Below are 15,978 nucleotides of genomic sequence, written 5' to 3'. Positions count from 1 at the left end.
CAGAAACACCAGCATGCATTCATATTACACCTGCCCCAGACTACATCTCTCTCACACACGTCAAAATCTTCAGTGAAACCGTGTTTATGATTAATAGCACGGTGTGGGTTTTCACCGTGTGGAGGTTTATACCAGGTGTTGAAGGAGGCAAGCACTTCCAAAATGGGTCTTGCGGAAGGTGTAAAGCAGGGGTCCCCAATCCCAGTCCACGAGGGCCGGTGTCCCTGCAGGTTTTAGATCTCACCCTGGGTCAACACACCTGAATCACATGATTAGTTCATTACCAGGCCTCTGGAAAACTCCAAGACATGTTGAGGAGGTAATTTTTCCATTTAAATCAGCTGTGATGGATCACAGACACATCTAAAACCTGCAGGGACACCGGCCCTCGTGGACTGGGATTGGGGACCCCTGGTGTAAAGGGTTATACGGAGCCCCAGGTGTCTAAGAAGGGTCTGATAATTACCTGCATGGCAGGCTGCTATTTCTACACAGGTGGGTGGGCTGCTGCATGTTGGCAGCAGAGGCCAGTGGAGCTCTTCATTAGATGGCCCAATGACGCTCTACCGGGTGCACTCCGGCTCACTGGTTTGCTGGGGTGGATGCAATTACTCGTTTTCCTCATATTGGTTATTCCATCACTGCAGAGCAGGAGACCACTATAAACAAAATGAAGCGCTAATACACGTCACTGGAAAAGCCTCATTTGCATTTGTTCTTAGCATTAATTTCAACATCGCTTGACAGAAGAGGACCAAAGAAAAAACGCAAACAGGAGTCGATTTTCCATTTCACTTCTGGTATTTCAACATTTTATTAATTTAAATAATTTAAAATGGACACAAGATATCCAGCCAGACAGTGTGCACAGTAACAGGAGTTTCAGAGGCATCTTTTCCATCCAAATTAAAACAGCGCTTCAGTGTGTTTCCTTGGGAAATGTAGGCCCCGCATGCATTTAAGAACGGAAAGAAAATCTGCCCGAGAAACCCTGCAGTTGCCACGGATGGAGGGGCAAGTTGGTTCAAACTAGGCACTTGTCATCTCTGGTACCCACACGGCTGGTCAGCGTACGGTGCATCTGAGAGGACATGCTGCTTTTGTGAGGAGGCAGGGGTAGTTGAAGCGAGTCACACCACAGTATGCCTAAATACAGAGAACAGTTGAGGTGGCATGCGCATGCCATCTACCCTGTTCCCTTACAGCCACTGAGCTACATCTTCACACACAACCACAAGACAGCTGAATATGGACGTGTCGATTAAAAACAGCTTTTGAAAATACTGGTCAGTGAAACAGTTTTAAAAAGTCAGAAAAAACAAAACAAAAAACAGCAGACTTCCTTTACTTGAAACAATCCACACCTTTACACCTTTACACCTTTACCTAAATTGGATCACAAAACGAAAAATACAATTTGGACGTTGCATAATTTTAGGGCCTTCTTCCATCATTTCCTTTGAGCTGAATTTAAAAACCTGACTTTAAGGTAGCATCGTGGTTCAGACTCGACAATGAGTCAGGCTGTGCAGTACACAGTACCATCACAGCTGCTTTTACCAAGAAACGCTTTAAAAAATGGCTGCTATTAAGTCTGAGACGACAGGAGCTATATCCCATTAATGGACAGACATCAGAGGCCGTGGTTTGCACAGTGAATCGCATTAAGTGTCATTCATTCACAGTAGGCCAAAGGAAAAGCACAACTGATGGCATGATGGTTTTTCGTTTTTTAGACTGAAAGTGTATTCTTTCATTTCAGAAAAGCAACAATTTGTCACCGTCTTCAGGTATGGGAAGAATTAAACCCGTGACACCAACAGGACGAGACAGAGTGATGGAAAGACAAAGAATAAGGTATAAGTACAAAGTGGGAAGTCTGGATTTTCAGGGTATAAAGAGTCAAAGGGAACAAAAACATCATCAGTATACTTCAATATTTAAATTTACTCTCCCACATTCAAACAAACACAGGCACACACGCACACACCCACACACCCACACACCCACTGAGAATTTCTATGGAGGTATTAAAGTCGCCTCAACGCACGCTTTTTATCTGCTTTCTTCTTCCCTGCTACGTTATTAGTGCTACTACTACTGTTGCTATTGCTGGTGGTGGTGCTGGCTCCGTTGGCTCCATTACCCAGAGCTGCCGGCACAGACGCCGCACTGGGTCCCGCTCTCTTCATCGGGTCACCTGCATGCTTCTTTGGCTGAGGGCCGTCATTAGGATCCTGAGGTGCCCCAGAAGTGCCGCCCATGGCGTGGATCTCCGTGAGCAGGCGGGCCCGGGACTCGTACTCGGCATAGTCCTCTAACAGCAAGCGGCCGGCCTCTTCGTTCAGAGCCGATTCTGGGTTCGGATGGATTAGAAGACACTTGATTGTCTGTATGAAAAGTGAAGGAAAGAGATGTGAAATTAGTGGCCCCAACACAAGCGATACTGAAACAAACACACAGATCATCCTTCTTACCAATAAGACATGTTTGAGGCCGAGTTCTGCCTTCCAGTCCCTCTTCAGCACGTTGACACAGATCTCTCCCTTATGACCCACGTTGGGGTGAAAAATCTTGGTCAGGAAATACCCTTTGGGTGGAACCGCAGGGAAGTCCTTCCCGAGGACCAGACGCATTCGGAAAATGCCACCAGCAAATGGAGTTCCCTCTGTTGAAGTATAAAGAATTCATCACATGAACATTATGTCCTGACTCTGCCAAACTTCATCCAGAAAAAGAGGGTCACAGAGCTGCAACAGAGTCCTCTGACAACACACACTCAGCGCATCCAAGTCAGTCAGTCACCGAGCACATTAACGATCATTTCAAAACTGTCACATCACAGCAAATATTTCAAAGCTGAAGAAATACCACCTGACACCTTTCCTTGACACCTAGTCTTGGTTTTAAAAAAATAAAAGGTTCCAGAATGAAAACTGTGCCAGCGTCAAAGATTTAATCTTACCATCTGTTGGACCGGTTTCTTAAAACAAGGAGATTTTCTAGGGAACGGGAGGTTTGTGTACAAAAATCATCTAATATTATCCTTTTATCAGTGGTAACAAAGTGAAATAAACACAATATTCTTTAGCGAGAGAAGAGTAAGGAAATTTAGAAAAAAAATTCTGGCCACAAGGCCATTTCAAATTCTTGTCGCTTGCTCTTAAGTCAGTTTCCTGCATTTAACTTCTAGCAGTTTCCAATGAAATAACCTGATATTTCTTGTTTGACCATCATCACCATCTGTCTGTGTACGCTTCAGCTTTTAACCCGTTATCGTTTCAACCAGGTATGCCGAGTAACAACGACATAAATTTGACGTTATGAAACACACTGTACTGCCGCTTTAACATAATGAATTACCTGATCTGAAATCAGATATAAATACTAAATGTCAGTGCCCAATAAATGAAACTGATGCAGCGACGGGCCTCTGTGGAGGAGTAGAAAATGTGGACAAGTGTCTGGCTCTTCAAGGCCTACTTAAAAATAACGTCTGAAGCAATGAGTGCATAGTGGCAAGATATCATGATAGTTCAAGTGGCTTATGTGTCTCACATGACATTAACAACACCCACAAAATCCATAATTTAAGTGATTACACGACATCATAAATTTTGAAGGATCCACGAATGGGAAATAGAAATGTAAAACAGGCATTGAGGATTTATTATTCTACAAATTAATGGCACAAAAACTAAATTATGTACAGGTAAGTAAAAGATTCCATGAAAGCTGATGGCTTCCATTTAAGCTTCAATAGTTAACCACATAATACCTAAAAATCATGGAGCAGACAGCTGACTCGGCTCAGCCATCACCAGTCATGTTATTACCTTGAGCTGATAATACAAAGTTGGCTATCAATAAGAAACTCTCAGCCTTTAAATATTAGAGTATAAAGCTGTTTTTCTGGATGCTGAGTGGTGAAGTAACTAACACACTTTAAATGCACAGTTCGCTGCAAACATGACGCAGAGCTCAGGTTTTTTCCTGGACACTGGTGACCCTTTGATTAATGACCAGAACACACTAGCACGACTGCCTGGCACACAGTGAAGGCGGCGAGTCTCTGTCACCTTACTTAACAGAAATCTGAATTTATTTCTGGACATTTTAAAAAACAAGAATGCATGTAATGTTGAAGTAAATAAAATACAGTCTAAAAAGAAAAGGGGCTAAAATATTTTTGATAGAAACCTAGAAATTTTTGCATGCAGGAAAAACCCTGAGAGATAATATATTTATGAATACACAAAAAACCCTTGAAAATACAAGCTGCAAGGTGACTAAACTAGGATATTTTATCACTGAATAACTTAGATTTTGAAAATAAATTTCCACATTAGCTATTCGAGGAAAGAAGTAATACAATTAGTATGGTTTCATTAAGTATATTTTACTCGTCAGTCTCTGACAATTTGTCTACTTAATGAAATACGAAATGCTCTGTACTGAACTTTTATGATAAAATATATTTTGAGTCAGGATAAACTTGACAAATCTGATTCAAACTAGAGATCTTAAAGAAACTTTTGAGAGTCTAAAGCCCTAACTTATCAAAAGACCATACAGCAAATACACGTGGTGAGTTTACTCCCAAGAGTTGTGTCGGTCCTGCTCTAAGTGTGAAGTGATGACACCATATCATAATCCTTACCTGGTCCCTCTATTGCTGTGTGAAGCTCTGTTATGTCTTCTTCGCTGGGATAAATCTTAATGCCCTCGGGTGGATCTGCTGCTAAAGCTGAAACTTCTTTGTAGACCAAGCGAAGAACATGAGGTGGCAAATTCTCCACATTGGAGTTCTGGAGAGACATAACAATGGTTTAGCAACAGCGCTGAGAGGAATGATCAAGCTGTACTCTCACTAAGAATGAGGAAAAATGAAGGCCCTAACTTCACCTCAGGTACTGTTAAGATAAAGCTTTACATTTAGGCCATGTTAGCCAAAGCAGCTGAAAAAAACTCAACAAATATAGGATCACCAGATTCAGAAAAAAGAAAAGAATATCCTTGTGTAGGACAATGGGATGTGTTACTAATGCTGAGAAGTAGACTTAAACAAATTATGCAGTTTTGACATCAAGAATGTCCAGAAAAAAATGAAGCACATTTTATTACGTTTTTTCCCCCCAACTTCCTATAAGCAGAAAAGGGGTCTAAACTTTGTTCTATATTGTTATGTGATAGTTTGTACAATGTACATTTATTTCCCTTTTCTATAGCAACAACTGTCTTACACCATTCAGTGTTACTTCAGCTGACTTGGGGACTTTTTAAAAAAAAATTAGTTTATATTTTCCACATGTTTTGACTTTTTATTTTTAAGCATTCGTTTAATTTCCAGAATGGGTTCGCTCATTTTAGTTTTTCATTTTTAATCTTTGAAAATATTTAGTTGCAGCATTAGACAGTTTATGTTGACAAGCAAACTGGCTAAAGCTAAGGCTATTTCCTCTACATTTTGATTTTCACTTTCTTTTGTATTTCAGTCTACTCAAATATTTATTTCACACCTAGTTTTTGGCTTACTGCAAAAACCTTTGTAGGAATGTCTCAGTAGATGTAAACATTTAACAGCCACGTGTTTACTTTCCTAAACTTGGACTAACAAATAAATATGACACTGCCTCAATATGTTGGTCTGTTAGCACACCGGACACCTGTTCTTTAATATACAGCGAGTGTGAGTGAAGTAAATTTAACATTATCAAAATGTTTATTATGTAGGTATCGACTAATTACACACTAAAGCATAATTTTTTTCTATGGCTTTGATGATTTCGTTTCACACATTTTAATAATGTGTCGATCGGCCATATGGCAGATGAAAAATCTATCATCGGTACCACCTGAGACCATCTACATTTTCCTCTGCGGATCTGCTATCATTTTACACACGCTTTTCTATGTAATGCGCGCTTGCTAGTCATTATCTTCCTAATTTTAACACGTATTTACGTAATGAACATGAGCTGGAGCTCCTCTGGGGGAGCTACGGTTTCATCATCGAGCCAGCGGTCCCCGCACCACGTTAAGCATCCTCACAGAAGTCAGAGGAGTTATAACTTGATCAACTTGAAGTATGCTTTAAAGGCACAACAGTAGATAATTAATATCAGTTAAGCAATCGACGGGCAATGTTAACTTTATGTTACCGTTAGCATACCTAGCCTAGCAAATGCCTCGATTAGAGTTCGTGTTAAAGAAGCTTTTGGTTTAGTGGTAATAGTTTCTATTGTGTATGAAGGTACTTATTAATTACACGAATATACATCTGAAGACATTAAATAAACGCATTAACTTTTAACAAATAGACACAACCGCCCATAAAAATCGAAAAATAAAAAAAACTCGACAGCTAAAATCGGTTAGAGCTAGCAGTGTCTCCCATTAGCCGTTAGCTAAGAGGTTGATCTTACCATCTTCAAAAAGGAGCTCTGCTTGGGTGGTGGGTGTCTGGCTGGTGTCAGATATAAAGAACCGTTTCTAATAGAGTCTAGAGGAGTGAAAAACTATATTCGATGAAAACTTAGCCGGCTGGCTGATGATCGCCGTTCTTCTTTTCTTCTCTACGTTGACACAGGAACAAAAATACGATCCTCAGTTGAACCTTAAAGCACGTACCAATGAGCGGCATAGTGGTGTGAAACGTCAGAAGAGACAAACCAATCGAAATGCAGCGATAGAGCTGCGTCACGACAAAAAGCCCTATCAGTCACATAGAGTGAAAAGTACATCTGATACACGCCAGCGATAGGTCCATTTAAAAAACTCTCAAATCTAATCGATACTGAAAGATCAGCATCAGCTACATTGAACACCAAAATTAAGAAACGCCCACTGTTTAAACCAGCCTTCCTAATTTATTCAATAGATAAATACTTAACTTGATAAGCGGGATCACTTTTGTTACGTTGTATGATAGGTTTCCTTTAATGTTGGTTAATTAAGTTAACTCTAATCTAACAATAACTGACTAAAATTACACACACAGTTTTTTTCGTATTCGTGTACGACAGAAACGTGCCTGAGCAATACACCACCAAAAATAACAACACAATTAACATTTATTCACCAGACACACTTTTAGGTGACCTACACCTTGTTAGTACTGCTCTGGAGCCATTTTTGCCTTCAGAACTATTTTAAGTCTTCATGACATTCAACAAGGTGCTGGAAACATTCCTCAGAAATTTTGGTTCAGATTGACATGATAGCATCACACAATAGAAGCAGATTTGCTGCACATGGCTGCACATCCATGATGTGAATGTGCCTTTCCACCACAGCCCAAAGGTGCTCTATTAGACTGAGGTAAACTGGCTGTGGAGGCCATTTGAGCACAGTGAACTAATTTTCTTGTTCAAGACTAGGGCTGGGTATTGATAAGATTTTCACGATTCCGATTCCATTTTCGATTCTGTTTAACGATTCGATTCTTTATCGATTCTCTTATCGATTCTTTTTAAAAAAGGAGAACACTAAGGTCGAATAGCTTAGAACTTTGTTTTATATCTTCTCTTTGAACAAGATAGAAATTTAGGAGTAACATGGCCTTACAAAACCAACAGTGAGATCTTAAGAGATCCACAGCCTACGGCTCTTCAATGGGGTGTCACAGGGTCCCCAGGAAAAAAAATTGTTATTGCTACAGAAGAATATTTACTTTATTATTTTACATTTACAAAGTTTAACATAAATTATTCTGTAGCAATTACACAAGAATATCCAGTAATGTCCCTGCCTACAATTAAACACATTCACTTACGGAAAATCGGGGGCATCTGCTGTGGCAAATGGGTGCAAGCCTTTGACCACAAAAGGCTGCTCGGTGACATTCGTCTATCCTGGCCTGAAAGGAGACACTACCGGTAGACTGCAGCGAGAACTGCCAGCATCTGAGCCAGCCAGACTCTGTCTCTCTCATCATGGTCGCCTAAATGCAGCGCACAGTAATGGCAGGTTTTGTAATAAGGCAGATCGCGCTAACATAATATGCACTGTTAGCTGATTATTTACCTGCCGTATTAACGGGAGAGGACGTGCAAACATTACCGCTGCTGCTGGGTTGAGATTCACGAGTCCGGAGCGGAATTAAAAACATGACATTCATTTAAGGTTATCGCGTGTTTTGTGAGCAAACGCTTTTGCATATTCGTAGTGTTTCCTCCCTTAAATTAAATATCTACTTTGCAAGTATTGCAAGTTGCCCTGTTGTCATCCGTTCTCGTAAAGTATAATCAAACTTTTGAGCGTTTGAGCCGCTTAGGCGCCCTGCCAGGTAAATGACGCTCCGCAACGTGGTGACGTCATTCAGGGCGACTGGAATCGATAAGGGAATCGTTTGCAAAAATGGCAAACAATTCCAAGGAATTGAAACAGTGGGAACCGGTTCTCAACAAGAACCGGTTTTCGATACCCATCCCTATTCAAGACACCAGTTTGAGATTATTTGAGGTTTGTGACATGGTGTGTTATCCTGTTGGAAGCAGCCATCAGAAAATATGCACACTGTGGTCATGAGGGGATGGACATAATCACAGGTAGGCTCAGTTGGTACCCAAAATTGGCCAGGAAAATGTCCTCACATTATTACAACACCAGCAGTAACCCTGACCATTGAGACAAGGCAGGATGGATTTGTACTTTCGTGTTTAATGTTTATAGCAGAAAGACTCTGGGCAACATTTTCCCGTATTTGATTGTCCAATCTTTGTGAGCCTGCATTAATTGTAGCCTCAGTTTCCTGTTCTTACCTGGCAGGAGTGGCACCCAGTATGATCTTCTGTAACGGTAGCCCTGTAGCTTTAAGAATGTTGTGCTTTCAGAAATGCTCTTCTGCATGCTTTTGTTAGAATAAGTGGTTTATTTGAGTTGCTATTGCTTTCCTATCTGCTCGAAAAAGTCTGGCTGTTGTCCTCTGACCCCTGACATTTGAGCATTTGAGAACTGTTGATCACTAGATATTTTCTCTGTTTTTGGATCTTCTGTAACCCTACAGATGGTTGTGTGGGAAAATCCCAGTAGATCAGCAGTTTCTGAAATACTCAGACCAGTCTGTCTGACACCACCAATGCATGTTCAATGCCATGTTCAAAGTCACTTAAATCACCCTTCTTCCGCATACTGATGCTCGATCAGACAGGTCATCATGACCAAATCTTGACCTTTTTGCCAAAATTGTCCCACTGTCTATAATCAAGTTTAAAGAGGTGATTCAGTGACTCCAAAACACTGCCATATTTTATGAGATAGATAGATAGATAGTTGTATATAGCATTTGTATTCTATTTTTATCTTATTGTATATTTTATTCTATTTTATTCTACTGTATATAGTATTTTATTTTATTCTATTCTGTACAGTTGTGTACTGTATTTATTCTTATTTTATTTTATTCTAATTTTTGCTTCATAACTTTTGCACTGTCCACTTCCTGCTGTGACAAAACAAATTTCCCACGTGTGGGACTAATAAAGGTTATCTTATCTTATCTTATAGATAGATAGATAGATAGATAGATAGATAGATAGATAGATAGATAGATAGATAGATAGATAGATAGATAGATAGATAGATAGATAGATAGATAGATAGATAGATTTAAATATTTAAGCATAACAAGTCACCTTTACAGTAGTAGGAGTTTATGTAAATAAGTGTAGGAGTCATTTGGGTTGATACCTTATGTATGCCGCTAAAGGTCACTTTTTGAGTTTTTTGTTGTGGAAATAAAGAATCTAAAGGACAAGATGAGTAAGGCTGGAGTTATTGGACTGTATCAAGTTAAATATATTCATGCATACCAGTGACATCCCTGTCATTGAGTACCTCAGTGGCTTCAAGCGTAGGCTTAGCCTCTACAGTAAGACTAAGCTTAGGATTTTGTCACCCTAACAGTTACAGTAATTAACAAATCTATTAGATTACTTGCCATAAAGTCTGTAAAAATATTTCAAAAATCTGTTTAAAACTAAAAATGATTTTGTTATTCTATTAGACACATTAAACAAAATTGATTTTCCTAAACTGGACTTCCATCCAACCATTAAAATTTTTCCTGCACAACTGCAAATAAATACATTTATCTCAATAAAAAATAGACAGATTTAACATTTTTTCTGCAAAAATGTAAATTTGAAAATTTACAGTTTTCACTTTATGGATTTGCTTGCTTCCATTTTAAATTGTTTTAAGTTCTAACTTTCTTTTATAATAGGGAAAATTTTTATTAAGAGCTAATAATAATTTGCTAATAATTTCAGAATACATACATTTTTCGACTCCTTCCTTTAGGGGTCGCCACATCAGATCATCTGCCTCCATTTCACCCTGCCCCTAACATCCTCCTGTGACACACCAACCCTTTGCATGTCCTCCTTCCCTACATCCATGAATCTTCGTGGTGGACTTCCTTTTTTCCTCCTGCCTGGCAGCTGCACATTCAATATCCTTTGTCCAATACATCCACCATCCTTCCACAGCACATCCCCGAACCATTTGAGCCTTCCCTCTCCAGCTCAGCCTCCTGTCTCTTTGTCAGTAGCACCGTCTCCAAACCAGACATGACAGCAGGTGTCACAACTATCTTGTAAGCCTTTTTTTTTTTACTCTTGCTGCTATCCTTCTGTCACAAATCACCCCCCACACTCATCTCCACCACTGTCTGTTCTTAACCTCTCTTATGCACTGTTTGTTGTCTTGGATGTGACCCCAGGTATTTAAACTCATCCAACGTTGCAACCTCTGCTCCTTGAAACTTTACCTTTTCACCTCTCTAGTCTAGTTTAGTCATACTTCTACTGACTTTCTTCAGCTCTTCAACCTACTCCTGGTTCTTACTACAAATCACAATGTCGTCTGCAAACATCATTGTCCACTATTTCAGAATAGAATAAGGCAGTCATGTAGAAATCTCAAGTCTCACCATACAATGCATCAAAGCCTTAGTCAGGCAGGCTTTGAAAACAACATTTCCTACATATTTTCATGTATTTATTTATTTCGTTTATTTCAGTTTGGTGGTTGTACAACTTAATTTCATTTAGTTATCTTTTTCCTAGAATATAGTTGTTGTTGTTTTTTCGAGTCCGGATATGTACTTTTAGTTTTTAGTTGAGGCTTAGCTCACTTCATTAACTTCAGTCAGTATCACCGCAGTCAGCAGTAACCAGGCTCGTCACTAGGGGGCGCTTCAACATCAGCTCAGTGATTAGACGCGGGGAAGAAGTGTGTGTGTGTGACACCATTGGTGAGTTGAAGATGAGTTAATCCTGTCATTATTATTACTTTCCTCTATTCAGCATAATTAAACTGTTAAAGTGGCGGGGTTTCCAGCCCTGCTGTGAAGGACGCATACGGACGACAAAAAAAACCCCCAACACCATCTCAACAACAAAGGCTCAGCTTCCGGTTTCTGGATGTAGCTGTCAGGCTCCACCACCATTTAAACGGGGCATCGCTTTATCAGCAGGTCGGTAGCTTCGTTTAGCTATTGTTGATTAATAATAGTTTATCAGGATGTTTTTCCAAACTGCCAGCAGTCATAAACACAGAGTATACTCAGTTTTTTCAGCTTCTTTTACAGCGAGCAGCCGCTAGCCTGAATGGGCTACAAACTGCTAGCTAGCAGATGTAATATGACCGTTAATTAACGAGACTTCTCGTTTGTCTGTGAAGCTTTAGTATGAGCGAAGGAGAGGTGTTTCATGAGAAGCAACGATTGGAGCTGTGCGCAATTCACGCACTCAACAACGTGCTCCAGGAGCGGGTGTTTACCAAAGAGACAGCCGACGATATCTGCAAAAGGTAGGGCAGCCTCTGGGTGACGTGACGGTGTACGGAAATCTGTACACAAACCAGCGAGAGCATTCAAACGATCCATCTGCTAAACTTGCCAATGATCTGACCAGTTTATAACCCCAACATTCCAGACAATACTTCATAATTTGTTTACACTGTGAATACACTGCTATTTTTCTGCAATGCAGCAGCTGCTTTTATCTTCTAAGGCGTGTGTGAGATGCTGAACATGACTGGTTTTCATGTTGAGCTTCAGTTATGGCAGTGCCGAGCAAGGCTTTTACTGGGAACTCCAAGACTCAAGCAGAAATTACTGAATTCCCTCATTCAGCCATCATGTCTTCCATCTAAAAGTGAAAAATGCCAAACATTTATTCTTACCAAAAGCTTTAATGTGATCAGGAGTGTGTGGGTGTTGTTTTTTTTTGCACTCACTGTTAGGAAAATTTAACATTAAGTTTTTGTGGGGAAAGAGCAGTGGTGCTGTCCGTGTAGCAGAAACCATTGTTTTTCAGCGAGGCTGCGCTGTACGTCAGCAGCCATTAGCTTAATTGAACATGAGGCCAGATGAGTCATGATCTCTGTGGCTTTTGACAAACAACATTTATTTGAATGCAGAGCAGCTCAACCCCAACCCCACAAAAACACAGCTTTTTCATATCGCTGTGGTTGTTTGGGGACAACAGTTATGCATTGTGATGATATTTATATGCAAGAAAGTAAAAAAAAATCTAAACAGTTTTGTAAAGAAGATGCAGTATAACATTTGTTTTTTTTAAAACTGTATTTCTCTGCCTTTTTTCTCTCGTGGCAGGCTGGCTCCACAGTGTGTCGTGAACCCACATCGGTCAGTGTTAGGGACGGGAAACTATGATGTCAACGTCATCATGGCGGCACTACAGAGCCGGGAGTTGGCTGCGGTGTGGTGGGACAAACGCAGGTAAGTGAGTCACACTGAAGTCTGTGAAATGAGAAAGTAATTTTGTGGAGCGGTCCCGCCTCTGCGCTCGTAATGTCGGTGTTAAATTTAAAATTTACTTTTTCATTTACACTGTGTCTCCGGGCTGTTTGTTCTACCTTAGCTTTTTTTAAGCCATACCTATACAGCTGGTTGTTAATAAAAATATCCAATTAGACAATTACATGGAAGCAACTCAGTTCGTTTAGGAATTTAGGCACCAAAACACAGTCAGGATGACCTGCTAAAGTTTAAACTGAGCATCAGAATGGGGAAGAAAGATGATTTAAAGTGATTTTAAACGTGGCATGGTTGTTGGTGCCAGATGGACCGGTCTGTTTATTTCAGAAACTGCTGATCTTCTGGGATTTTCCCAAGAAAACACCTCCAGGGCAGAACACCATTTCTAAATGTGCAACATATCAAACCTTGAAGCAGATGGGATACAGTATCAGAACACTAGACCGGGGCCCACTCAGGGAACCGAGATTACAACCAACCAACCCAGTGTTAGCAAGGTGTACCTAATAAAGTGGCTGGGACTGTATACTGCAAGGGGATCCAGAATATTGAGATCAGCTCTTAGTGCCAGGCTGTTGTAATAAAAGGAAAAGGGAATCCTTTAGACTATTTTTAGACACAGATGGGTTTTTTTCCCCTTAAAACAACGTATCTTAATTTTAAACCACTTGCGATGTAACCCTAAGGCGTTGTTGGATTACACATAAAAAGCATATTGGCAGTCTTACCAAACCACAGCTACATGTGAAAATGAACTTTGTGCTTTGATAGATTTACGGACTCAGTAAGTGCTTCAGAAGTAGGCTAGCCGGGTCGAGGTCATTCATAATGAAAAATGCCCTGAGAGGCACTGAGTGTAATAACTGGTTAAGTAAGACTATCTCAAAGTGGGTGATTTAGTGCTTTCTTTCTCCCCTCTTTCAAACTGCAGGGAAGTTGAGAACCTCTGTATGTCAAAGGTCCAAGGCTTTATTCTGAATGTCCCATCACGAGTATCTTTGGGGATTGTATCCCTCCCGCTCCGACGGCGGCATTGGCTCGCAGTTCGGCAAGTTAGCGGACAGTACTACAACCTGGACTCTAAGCTGAAGAGTCCGGTCTGCATCGGCGGAGAAGCAGAGCTACGGTAAGAATTGTGCACGTATACGTCCAGTGTTTCCCAGAGTCTCAGGAGCAGAGGTGTAATCTCTGTGTGAGTGATTCTGCTCTGACTTCGATCTAAACTTGGCTTTTGTGTGCTGTTTGAACTCACTGAGTGAGTCATACCATATGACTGGTCACATGGGAGTGGGGGTTACCTCATTGTTTGTTTTGTGTTAGGACACTGTGCTCTATTAACATCCCCACTGTCTTGTGTTCTAATAAACTTCTCTCTCTTCGCTTCTGTTTCAGCACATTTCTCACTGAACAGCTTTCTCAGGACGTGGCAGAGATGCTGCTCGTTGTCCGACGGGAGGTGGAGGAGGACGGCTCGTGGCTGAACGCTGACAGCAAGAAGTGATGCCTTGGGACAGAACATAACTTTGCAAAGCGTGGGGGAAAAAACCCTCCTCTGGGGAAATGACAGACATTTTGAAAGAGAGAAACAAACACCTTGTTCAAAAAATATCTTCAGGGAATGCACTAAAATACATTTAATATCTACACAAACACACAAATTCCAAAGAGAAGTAGAGGTGGGCGTTTAATCCTGAAATGAAGAACTGCTTGATTGTAACGGCTTAAAAAAGAAAACCATTGCTCTGGTATGACCCATCTATCTGCAACGTCAACTGTACTCTTGTACTTTTTGTTTTAACTCTTTGAGTTGAAAAGTTGCAGGTTAGAGGCAAATGTGGGCTAGTTTATGGCACTTTTGTTGTGACCTGATTCTGAAATGTTACTGTGTTTTTTGGTAACTGGATAAATTTGATTACTTAAAATGCTATTAGGATGAATTCGCCACTTAGGATACTGTTGTCTTATATCCAGTTTGTTATGTGCTACGTGTGCTATGGTTATGCCAGAATGTGTTGATTGTGAAGGAGCGCCATCTCTTCCTTCACTTTTGTTATTAACCTTCTATGCACTGCAACGTTTGAGTTGTTTGCACTGTTTGTCTTTGTTAGCACTCATGCAGGCACAGGAGCCTTGAATGCATTGCCTTAAAGAGGCACCGGAAGACTGCACCAGTGTCTTTGCATGTGTTCATCCATTTACTTGACTTCTTGCGTTCTTTTTAGTCTAGTTACACAGTTGTGGTCAGAAGTTTACACGCACTCATCGTGGGCACGAATGTTATGATAATTTGGGGCTTTTAATGAATTCTTTGAACTTTTTTTTTTTCCCAGGGTGGAATGATTGTACAGCATACGTCTTTAATGACTTTTAAAAACAAGAATTGGCTGTGCAACTTTGAAACTGGATTTTCTCTAAACCACACAGGGTTAAATATCTGCATACACCCACACTAATATTTGGTTAAATTTCCCCTGGCACGTTGCACCTCAGCCAGACTCTTTTGGAAGCTTCTGCCTGAATCGTTGACCACTCATCTTGGCAGATATGATGGAGTTAATTTAAATCAGGCACAGAGACAGCGTTTAAGCATAGTCCATAACTTTTCAGTAGGTTTTGGGAAGGCCTTTCCATTAATGGATGTAAACCTCTGACCACAGCTGTGTTATAGTTGTGTGGTAAAGTTGTACAAGCCACACAGTAAAGAAGCTCCCTCAGTCCATTTTTCTTCTGTTTATCCAGTTCAAGGTCGGGGCAGTTAGGGTGGTTGGGGGGGCTGGAGCCAATCCCAACTGTCACAGGGTGAGAGGCAGGGTACACCTTGGCCATGTTGCCAGTATGTCACATGGCCAACACAGAGAAACGCAACCATTTACACTGACAGTAAATTTGGAGTCAAATAACTTAACCCTGTGCATGTTTTTGGACTTTGTGGGGAAGCCACAGGACCCAGGGAGACGATGTGAAGAGTTAGTGAGTGAATCCAGGTTTGGGGTACGGAGCAGTGTTAAGTTCACTAATTTTGAAACATGCAAAAACACTGGACACGTGACTGTATGTAGGCGCTACACTTGTTTTGTCTCCCCTAGTGATCTATGCATATCTGAAAGAATATGAGCGCTGTCTCTGATACACACTAGTGAATAACTTACACATAAACTTAAGCTCAGAGGTGAATAATATTTAAATTTATT

At 40.6% G+C, this 15,978-nt stretch overlaps 2 protein-coding genes across 3 annotated transcripts; one reads left to right on the top strand and one right to left on the bottom strand.

Moving 5' to 3' along the window:
- Window positions 1–782: 782 nt before the first annotated feature.
- On the bottom strand, window positions 783–6,655 carry ube2s (ubiquitin-conjugating enzyme E2S). The gene is made up of 4 exons (XM_003450609.5): window positions 6,426–6,655; window positions 4,661–4,808; window positions 2,478–2,668; window positions 783–2,390 (listed from the first exon to the last, which is right to left on the bottom strand). Exons 1-4 carry the CDS (start codon window positions 6,426–6,428, stop codon window positions 2,031–2,033), a joined length of 702 nt encoding a protein of 233 aa, XP_003450657.1. The 5' UTR covers window positions 6,429–6,655; the 3' UTR covers window positions 783–2,030.
- Window positions 6,656–11,154: 4,499 nt separating this feature from the next.
- josd2 (Josephin domain containing 2) lies at window positions 11,155–15,751 on the top strand. Of its 2 annotated transcripts, none has more exons than XM_005455362.4 (6): window positions 11,155–11,257; window positions 11,344–11,479; window positions 11,686–11,814; window positions 12,623–12,748; window positions 13,719–13,913; window positions 14,180–15,751. In XM_005455362.4, exons 3-6 carry the CDS (start codon window positions 11,693–11,695, stop codon window positions 14,286–14,288), a joined length of 552 nt encoding a protein of 183 aa, XP_005455419.1. In that variant the 5' UTR covers window positions 11,155–11,257; window positions 11,344–11,479; window positions 11,686–11,692; the 3' UTR covers window positions 14,289–15,751. The 2 variants fall into 2 exon arrangements, with proteins under 2 accessions (XP_005455419.1, XP_019220081.1); XM_019364536.2 differs by having other exon boundaries at window positions 11,182–11,257; window positions 11,329–11,479.
- Window positions 15,752–15,978: the final 227 nt, after the last annotated feature.

Source organism: Oreochromis niloticus, linkage group LG11, assembly GCF_001858045.2.
Source record: "Oreochromis niloticus isolate F11D_XX linkage group LG11, O_niloticus_UMD_NMBU, whole genome shotgun sequence".
Classification (NCBI taxonomy): domain Eukaryota; kingdom Metazoa; phylum Chordata; class Actinopteri; order Cichliformes; family Cichlidae; genus Oreochromis; species Oreochromis niloticus.
The sequence above is the reverse complement of the archived record's forward strand: the minus strand, read 5'-3'. Positions and strand labels throughout refer to the sequence as shown.

Coding starts and splice junctions, on each gene's coding strand:
- ube2s (XM_003450609.5), bottom strand. Junction 2,669..4,660: donor CACAGCAATAGAGGGACCAG/GTAAGGATTATG, acceptor ATACTTCAACAG/AGGGAACTCCATTTGCTGGT. Junction 2,391..2,477: donor GCCTCAAACATGTCTTATTG/GTAAGAAGGATG, acceptor CTTTTCATACAG/ACAATCAAGTGTCTTCTAAT.
- josd2 (XM_005455362.4), top strand. CDS start 11,693: ATGAGCGAAGGAGAGGTGTTTCATGAGAAGCAACGATTGGAGCTGTGC. Junction 12,749..13,718: donor GTGTGGTGGGACAAACGCAG/GTAAGTGAGTCA, acceptor TTCAAACTGCAG/GGAAGTTGAGAACCTCTGTA. Junction 13,914..14,179: donor GGCGGAGAAGCAGAGCTACG/GTAAGAATTGTG, acceptor CTTCTGTTTCAG/CACATTTCTCACTGAACAGC.